This window comes from Dama dama, chromosome 12, assembly GCF_033118175.1.
Source record: "Dama dama isolate Ldn47 chromosome 12, ASM3311817v1, whole genome shotgun sequence".
In the NCBI taxonomy this organism is placed as follows: domain Eukaryota; kingdom Metazoa; phylum Chordata; class Mammalia; order Artiodactyla; family Cervidae; genus Dama; species Dama dama.
This window is the reverse complement of record NC_083692.1, coordinates 17,534,533-17,544,500: the sequence shown is the minus strand read 5'-3', so window position 1 is coordinate 17,544,500 and position 9,968 is coordinate 17,534,533. Positions and strand designations below refer to the sequence as shown.

The 9,968-nt window shown below is 42.2% G+C and overlaps 1 protein-coding gene across 1 annotated transcript; it reads right to left on the bottom strand.

Annotated features, from left to right (window-relative positions):
* Positions 1-3,353: 3,353 nt before the first annotated feature.
* On the bottom strand, positions 3,354-8,384 carry ACYP1 (acylphosphatase 1). The gene is made up of 3 exons (XM_061156595.1): positions 8,267-8,384; positions 7,766-7,863; positions 3,354-3,777 (listed from the first exon to the last, which is right to left on the bottom strand). The coding sequence occupies exons 2-3, from the start codon at positions 7,853-7,855 to the stop codon at positions 3,562-3,564; spliced, it is 306 nt and encodes a 101-aa protein (XP_061012578.1). The 5' UTR covers positions 7,856-7,863; positions 8,267-8,384; the 3' UTR covers positions 3,354-3,561.
* Positions 8,385-9,968: the final 1,584 nt, after the last annotated feature.

Sequence of the window (9,968 nt, the reverse complement as noted above, 5' to 3'; positions counted from 1 at the left end):
TCAAGAGTCTTCTCCAACACCACAATTCAAAAGCATCAATTCTTCAGTGCTCAGCTTTCTTTACAGTCCAACTTTCACATGCATACATGACCACTGGAAAAACCATAGCCTTGACTAGACAGACCTTTGTTGGCAAAGTAATGTCTCTGCTTTTTAATATGCTATCTAGGTTGGTCATAAGTTTCCTTCCAAGGAGTAAGCATCTTTTAATTTCATGGCTGCAATCACCATCTGCAGTGATTTTGGAGCTCAAAAAATAAAGTTGGCCACTGTTTCCACTGTTTCCCCATCTATTTGCCAAGAAGTGATGGGACTGGATGCCATGATCTTAGTTTTCTGAATGTTGAGCTTTAAGCCAACTTTTTCACTCTCCTCTTTCACTTTCATCAAGAGGCTCTTTAGCTCTTCTTCACTTTCTGCCATAAGGGTGGTGTCATCTGCATATCTAAGGTTATTGATATTTCTCCCGGCAGTCTTGATTCCAGCTTGTGCTTCTTCCAGCCCAGCGTTTCTCATGATGTATTCTGCATTTAAGTTAAATAAGCAGGGTGACAATATACAGCCTTGAAGTACTCCTTTTCCTATTTGGAACCAGTCTGTGGTTCCATGTCCAGTTCTGTTGCTTCGTGACCTGCATACAGGTTTCTCAAGAAGCAGGTCAGGTAGTCTGGTATTCCCATGTCCTGCAGAATTTTACACAGTTTATTGTGATCCACACAGTCGAAGGCTTTGGCATAGTCAATAAAGCAGAAATAGATGTTTTTCTGGAACTCTCTTGCTTTTTTGATGATCCAGCAGATATTGGCAATTTGATCTCTGGTTCCTCTGCCTTTTCTAAAACCAGCTTGAACATTTGGAAGTTCTCGGTTCATGTATTGCTGAAGCCTGGCTTGGAGAATTTTGAGCATCTTTACTAGCGTGTGAGATGAGTGCAATTGTGTGGTAGTTTGAGCATTCTTTGGGATTGCCTTTCTTAGAGATTGGAATGAAAACGGATCTTTTCCAGTCCTGTGGCCACTGCTGAGTTTTCCAAATTTACTGGCATATTGAGTGCATCACTTTCACAGCATCATCCTTCAGGACTTGAAATAGCTCAACTGGAATTCCATCACATCCACTAGCTTTATTCGTAGTGATGCTTTCTAAGGCCCACTTGACTTCACATTACAGGATGTCTGGCTCTAGGTGAGTGATCACACCATTGTGATTATCTGGGTCATGAAGATCTTTTTTGTACAGTTGTTCTGTGTATTCTTGCCACCTCTTCTTAATATCTTCTGCTTCTGTTAGGTCCATACCATTTCTGTCCTTTATTGAGCCCATTTTTGCATGAAATGTTCCCTTGGTATCTCTAATTTTCTTGAAGAGATCTCTAGTCTTTCCCATTCTGTTGTTTTCCTCTATTTCTTTGCATTGATTGCCGAGGAAGGCTTTCTTATCTCTCCTGGCTATTCTTTGGAACTCTGCATTCAGATGGGAATACCTTTCCTTTTCTCCTTTGCTTTATGCTTCTCTTCTTTTCACAGCTATTTATAAGGCCTCCTCAGACAACCATTTTGCTTTTTTACATTTCTTTTCCATGGGGATGGTCTTGATCCCTGTCTCCTATACAATATCACGAACCTCTGTCCATAGTTCATCAGGCTGTCTATCAGATCTAGTCCCTTAAATCTATTTCTCACTTCCACTGTATAGTCATAAGGGAATTGATTTAGGTCATACCTGAATGGCCTAGTGGTTATCCCTACTCTCTTCAGCTTAAGTCTGAATTTGGCAATAAGGAGTTCATGATCTGAGCCACAGTCAGCTCCAGGTCTTGTTTTTGCTGACTGTATAGAGCTTCTCCATCTTTGGTTGCAAAGAATATAATCAATCTGATTTCGGTGTTGGTCATCTGGTGGTGTCCATGTGTAGAGTCTTCTCTTGTGTTGTTGGAAGAGGGTGTTTGCTGTGACCAGTGTGTTGCCTTGGCAAAACTCTATTAGCCTTTGCCCTGCTTCATCCAAGGCCAAATTTGCCTGTTACTTTACTCCAGGTGTTTCTTGACTTCCTACTTTTGCATTCCAGTCCCCTATAATGAAAAGAACATCTTTTTTGGGTGTTAGTTCTAAAAGGTCTTGTAGGTCTTCATAGAACCGTTCCACTTTCGGCTTCTTCAGCGTTACTATTTGGGGTATAGGCTTGGATTACCATGATATTGAATGGTTTGCACTGGAAAGAGAGATCATTCTGTCGTTTTTGAGATTGCATCCAAGTACTGCATTTCGGACTCTTTTGTTGACTATGATGGCTACTCCATTTCTTCTAAGGGATTCCTGCCCACAGTAGTAGACATAATGGTCACCTGAATTAAATTTGCCCATTCCAGTCCATTTTAGTTCACTGATTCCTAGAAAGTCAATGTTCACTCTTGCCATCTCCTGTTTGACCACTTCCAATTTGCCTTGATTCATGGACCTAACATTCCAGGTTCCTATGCAATATTGCTCTTTACAGCATTGGACCTTGCTTCTATCACCAGTCCCATCCACAACTGGGTATTGTTTTTGTTTAATCTTAATTACCTCTATAAAGGCCCTCTCTCCAAATGTAGTCGCATACTTAGGTATTGAGAGGACTTCAACATGTGAATTTGGCAGGGGTGGGAGGGTAACATAATTTAACCCATAGCATCAGTTTATGTGAATGCCTTACCTGGAGGACAGAAATGACAGCAGAAACTCCAGAAAATGTAAAATAGTTAGTCCAAGATATCATTTGTGTATGTGCTGTGCTCAGTCGTGTCTCTTTGCAACCCCATGGACTGTAATAGCCCGCTAGGCTCCTCTGTCCATGAGATTCTCCAGGCAAGAATACTGGAGTGGGTTGCCTTTTCCCGCTCCAGGGGATCTTCCCGACCTAGGGACTGAACCTGGGATATCCTGCATTGGTAGGCGGGTTCTTTACTACTTAGCCAACAGGGAAACCCAGATATCATTTGGACAGCTAACAAATTGAACTTTAGGATTTGGGGTTTTTTTTAATATTTATTTTTATTTATTTATTTGGCTGCACAAGGTCTTAGTTGTGGCATGTGGGGTCTAGTTCCCCAACCAGGGATCAAACCCAGGGCCCCAGCATTGAGAGCTCACAGTCTTAGCCACTGGACCACCAGGGGAGTCCCAGGATTTTTGTTCTTATTAGGTATAATTTCCTGAAGAAAATTTCGTGGAAACTATTAAAAAGAAATGAGTAAAAGTAACTGCTTTTTCTTTCAGACTTCCTTGTTACCTCAAAGTTCTCTTCCCAAAGATGTTCACAGAGTAAATGCCTCTTATTTTGCCCAAAATGAAGTTCATCAAAAAGAAAAGAAGTATCTTACACAGAAGGTTCTGTTTTTATTGATTAGAATTGTGTATAGTTTTAATTCTTTTCATCACACATATAATACACAGTAACCAGCAAGTAACATGCTAAAATAACTTATTGACAAATTCTAATATTGAACACAGAATAGTTCTATCTCTATTAACAATGAAAAACAAAACCACTCAGTATCTTGGAAAATTTAAATGCAGGCCATTATTTCACAATTTGGAAATCTGCATAGTCCAGCTTTATGATGACCTTCTCATTGTGGAAGCTTGCTCTGTCGATGTGTGATTTGGGACTTCCTTTTGTCTCAAGCCATTCCTGCATATGACGTACTTTGGAGGTGGGCCCTTGCAATTGTCCTTGCACTGTGCCCTGGTCAGTGTTCTGGACCCAGCCTACTAATCCAAGCTTTTTACCCTCAGCCTAAGGGAAAGAAAAAGACAAAGAGGAGAAATCCAGTGAGACTGAACAAAACAAAGCAAGACTACAGTCTCTTGCCAGAACCTTGGCCTACAATCAAGCCACTGAAACTAATTTGATATTGTCCAGAACAGTCAAAACAGAACTACAGCAAGGAGAATCTCATTGCTGATCTTAATGTGAAGTGTTGACCACTTGACTCCATTTCCTTCTTCCACCCTATAAAACCCAGGCACCAGCATTTTTCACTGCGTAGTCAATTTGATTAAGTACTAAAGATTTAAGACCAAATCAGATGTTTTCAAAATGATTCTCTAAGGCTGATTTTTGTTAGGATACTGGACTATATCTTGTTCATTTTCCTTCTCCTAATCAAGAATCTAATAGATATATTAAATAGAAAAAAGCATAAAGTTATCCGATCCTTCTGTTTCTCTTTAGCCAAGACCATACCTAAACAAACCCAGATGATTAAGTGTCCATTAAGTGTCCAATGACTTAAGTATCTTTAAAGATCATTAGAGAGTATTTCACAATTTCCTGGGCAAATCATTCCATTGTTCTCACTGTAAAGAAACAGTCTAATCCAAGGTCCTTACCTTGCATTCAAAGCCCATTTTCTCTCATCCTCTGAGAGAAGGAAAAAGTTGCTGGTGATCAGCCTCTAAACAACTACATTTCATAAGACCACATTAACTATTGTTTTCACTTGACTTTCTTCTGTCTAAATAATCACAAGGCCTTTAATGTTGAATAAGCTTAGGAAAAACATCTAATCATTGTAACTGCTCTTTTCTTAGACTTTTTATTGTTCTTTCCTATAAAGCATTAACTGTGAAATAACTGAAAATTGGGGGAAAGTAGCAATGTTTCAGAGGCAATTTTATTTTTGTAAAATTTCCAACTAAGGATTTATAAAAGTTATTGCTTGTTACATTCTATCTAAATAGAAGGAGTTGGATTACAAAAGAAAATGGGAGTTAACAGGACTGCATGTCCAAATGCTGGACTAGTGATCTAGTAAATATGGGATATTGCTGGAGTTGGCCAAAGAAAATGTTATGCAGAGCAAAAGTATGTTTGATGAGGAACTGAAGTATTCATCAAATCAGTTATGTTCAAAGCAAAGACATGTTTGCATAATGAACAAAAGAGGCTTCGGTCAAATAACAGTTTAAAGGATATGGAGGAAATTAAGGAATCAAGAAAAACAAGAGATATCTACAACATGATTAAGGGTTGTAGATTGAAGCATTAAAGAAGAATACAGAGAACGGATTTGAATAAGACTCCATGTCCCACTGACTTTGTGCAACAACTGCACTCTCTTCTACTTAATGTAAACCCAGGGGGGTGGGCTGTGCCTCCTTCTTAGTTACCTTATATGGTAACTTGCTATAAGAAGGATTGTGTGGAGGTTTTGAGCAGGAGGTTATAATAGTTCGATACACTTTAAACTGCAGTGTGATTTATCTGAATTCCTGAGAGTAAACAAAACACTCCCAACTTTGACAGATGTTGAGAATAGAGATTTCCTATGGCTTTTTATCTGTGCACTGGATTCTGTTCTTATTTTTAAATGGTAACACAATATTGCTGACTCATGTTCAGCTTTGACTATATATCTAAACAAGCAAGTAGTGCTTTCTCCTAAGAAAATTCCCAAGAGCTGATCCTCCCTCATAACCATATTTCCTCTTGAACAGTCATCTGCAAACATTTTAAAGATTATAATCACCAATTCTAGTCTCAATCTAAAAAAAAAGGTACCCTCAAACCAATAACCTAGAACTTCCACATTAAGAAACTAGAAAGAGAGGGGCAAACTGAACTCAAATCAAGCAAAAAAGGGAAATAACAAAGATTAGAGCAGGAGTTAATAAATAATACAGGGATAAAGAAAATTTCTCTGGTGGTAGAGTGGTTAAGAATCTGCCTTGCAATGCGGGTTTGATCCTTGGTAGGGGAACTAATTTCCTACATGCCCCAGAGCAACTAAGACACATGACCCACCCCCACCCCCCACAACCCCAACTAGGGAGTCCTAGCTCAACAACAAAAGATCTGCAGGACTCAACAAAGATCCTGTGAGCTGCAACTAAAAGACCCGCCACAGCCAAATAAATAAATATTTAAAAATTGTTTTTCTGCATTCTTTTATTATCTCTTTACATTGAGGGGTGGAAGGTGCTATAAAGATGGGCTCTTCTGCCATCTGCTCCTTTTCCCTCAACAACTTTTATTAATCTTCATTAATTTTTAACCCATTTATTAAGCCACAGGAACTTACCCTACATGAAAGTGAAAGTTGCTCAGTTGTGTCTGACTGTGACCCCACAGACTATATAGTCCACGGAATTCTCCAGGCCAGAATATTGGAGTGGGTAGCCTTTCCCTTCTCCAGGGGATCTCCCCAACCCAGGGATCGAACCCAGGTCTCCCGCATTGCAGGCAGATTCTTTACCAGCTGAGACACAAGGGAAGCCCAAAAATACTGGACTGGGTAGCCTATCCCTTCTCCAGGGGGTCTTCCCAACCCAGGAATCGAACCGGGGTCTCCTGCATTGCAGGCAGCTTCTTTACCAACTGAGCTATCAGGGAAGCCTACCCTACATGACTGGAGGCAAAGCTATCTGAAACATAGCTCTTGCTATGATTTTCAGTAATTCTTTTCTTCCAACAGGCACTCATATATGAGCAGGGGCCAGGAGGAACTGATTTGCAAATCATTGGAAAAAGAGGTAGTGACACTTAACATTCACATTTCAAAGATTCAGGTTTGAACTTTTAAGTGGCTTTGGCAAGTTCTGCAGTCTTAACTCATTATCTTTGGGGTTGGAGATACACTGGGAAGGCAATAGCCTGATACTCCCCTATAGAAGACAGAAGGCAAACTAAGATTTCATCTTTGTCATTAGGGAAGATTAGTGAAGTCAAGGCAGAGGCTGTCAACAGTCTGTTCATCCCCTCAATTACTAATATGTCATAGTAATACCAGGCTCCATGTTCAGTGTTACTATTACTTACCCTGGAATGAATATTTTCATTAGAAAAGTTCACCTGGAAAAGGTGTTGTTGCTTAGTCGGCAAGTTGTATCCAACTCTTTGTGACGCCTTGGACTGTAGCCCTCCAGGCTCCTCTGTCCATGGGATTTCCCTGACAAGAATATTGGAGTGGGTTGCCATTTCCTTCTCCAAGGGATCCCCAAGGGATCTTTCTGACCTAGGAATAGATAGAACCCACATCTCCTGGATTGGCAGGCAGATTCTTTACCACTGAGCCACCTGGGAAGTCCTCCCCTGGAAAAGGTACTTGTCCTTTAAAACCTAAAATGAGCATAATTAAGGAATTAAGTAGAGGAATGGGAGAGGATTGAAGAGGAAAAAAGGTCTGAAGAAAATGCAACAGCTACAGAGGAAGCAGTTACATAAATTACAGTCATTTAAATGTCATCTCTGATCAGTGTTAACTTTCCTGTAAGAATTGTGATTTGTTTTGATGATGCCCCAATAGGGAGAACTGGAGAAGCCCTTTCTCTTTGTAAAAGAGAAGCTCATCCATATGTGTGCTGGTACTCAATACCACTGTTAGACCAATAATAACAGCAGACAAAGCTTCCAGTAGGGATTCCCAGGTGACTCAGTGGTAAAAGAATCCACCTGCCAATGCAAGAGACCTGGGTGGAGAAGATCCCCTGGAGGAGGAAATGGCAACTCACTCTAGCATTCTCCCTGGGAAAATCCCATGGACAGAAGAGCCTGGCAGGCTATACAGTCTGCGGAGTTGCAGAGTCGGACACGACTGAGCATGCACATACACAGAAAAGCTTCCATTTGCGTTGTGGTTTACCCATTGCAAAGCATTTTCATACCTATTCTTCCACAAACCACCTCTTTGCCATTCAGTTACCAAAGAGCCAGCTTCTCCAAAGAATATTTTTCAGGAACATGTCTCTTGTTCCCATGCTGATAAGGTAGGTAGGCCACATACCTGAGTGTACTTGCGGAAAAACACTCCTTGCACCTTTCCAAAAATTTCATAATCCACTGATATCAGGGTATCCCCTTCTGCCATGCTCATGCTCAAACCTGTCAGAGACCAGGATAGCAGAAAAGTAAAGGGCTCATTATCCTACTCCAGGGTCTCCAATCCCTAGGCAGAAAGAGTCACACCCATACCTCTACATCCTTAACCACTGCGACCTCTCCCTGACCTTAAGGTGCCCGTACTTCGGATACGTATAAGCGCGGGTGTCTGAAGTAACAGGAAGACATCTGCAAGGGAGCTTCGGGTAGCGATTGCCCACAGAGGCCTCTTTTGGGGCCTGCTTATCCAATTACCTCCCTACAACTCATCCCCGGTCCCGCTCCCTTTCCATCCTTCCCTCTTCCCACAGACCTGTCTTCCACGCTGCCGCCAGTACCCCCTCCTATTAAATTTGAGAGCTAATCGAACTCATGGGCACGCCCCGGGTCCCTATCCCAGGCTCACCCTCCTTGTCTTCCTCTCAAGCGTTAGGGACTACCCGGCAGACCACCAGGCCAACAGTCACCCCTCAGCCGCGTAACCGCTGCGCCCGGAAGCTTAGAGGGCGGCTCCTCCTTCGCCGCCTCTCCTGTCCATCACCTCCACCGACCAATCACGCACGGTGCGCTCGGCCCAGAGCCCGCCTACAGGGTGGGATTTCGGGAGGCGCGTGTCTAGGAGCGCCCGATCCTCGGGTTGGGAAGGATCTGTCCAGGGTCTCGGCCACGACTCTACTGACCGAGTCCTCATCCTACCTTGGTCACTAAGCGCACCTCTTTTTTTTTTTTTTTTAAAGTTTCTCTTGGGGAGAAGGACGAAGACGAAGAAACACTTAAGATAAATCCAATCAATCTGTAAATAATTACTGAGAGCCTCTGTGTGCCAGGCACAGTTCTAGGTGCTTGCCACACATTAACGAACAGAAAGGATCCCTGGATTGGAGGAGCTTAAATTATGGAGACAGAGACGGACGGCAAACACTAAACATCATAAACAAAACAAAAAAATTAAATTCAAGACATAAAACTTTTCTGCCCTTTTCCTCAGTTCTCCTCCAATTCTGGGTCATGCCTAAGTCTGGAACTGGTAGCAGCAGCAACAAGAGTATAGGTGGTCGCATGCAAGGTTATTTCTCCCACTGTGATTCTGGAAGCTGCCCACCAGTCTACTAAGTCTACCTTACTAAGTAAGTCTACCTTACTAAGAAAACTCTAAACAATGCTTATCTAAAGCAACTAATCACAAGCACAAACAAAATAAACCAGGGCTCCAGAATCACAACTGAATCAGTCAACCTAAGCCAAGTGACCAAGTTGCATGAATTTCTTTAGGGAGAGAAGGGAATTGTCAAGGGGAGTTGTGGGTGATGATTGTTAAAAGTAGGGTCATTTTGTGTGTATCAGTCACTCAGTCATGTCTGACTCTTTGTGACCTCATGGACTGTAGCCCACCAGGATCCTCTGTCCATGGAATTCTCCAGGCAAGAATACTGGAGTAGGTTTTCATTTCCTTCTCCAGGGGATCTTCCCCACCCAGGATTGAACCCAGGTCTCCTGCATTGGAGGCAGACTTTTTACTGTCTGAGCCATGAGGGAAACCCAAAGGTCACCTTGCAGGCATTTATATCCAGATATCCTATGATTAAGAATGCATATGGGGCTTCCTTGGTGGCGCAGTGGATAAGAATCTGCCTGCTAGTGCAGGGGACTTAGGTTTGATCCCTGGTCCAGGAATATCTCACGTGCCACAGAGCAACCAACTCCATGTGCCACAACTACTGAGCCTGTGCTCTAGAGCCTGAGAACCACAACTACTGAGTCTACGTGCTGTAACTACTGAAGGTCAAGTGCCTAGAGCCTGTGCTCTGCAACAAGGGAGGCCACCTCAATGAGAAGCCCTTGCACTGCAACAGACAGTAGCCCTCACCTGCCACAACTAGAGAAAGCCCGAGCACAGCAATGAAGAGTTAGTGCAGTCAAAAATAAACAAACAAAAAAAGTTTTATATATATATATACACACATATACATAAAGAATGTGAATGAAGGTAAACTGTGGTGCTCACTGTTGCTCTTTGGAGTGCTGTGCACCTTACATCCCTCCATAAGACTCCATGTGTAAATATGCCAGGTTGGCAGACTTGGCAAGGTGAGATGGATTTGCAGGCC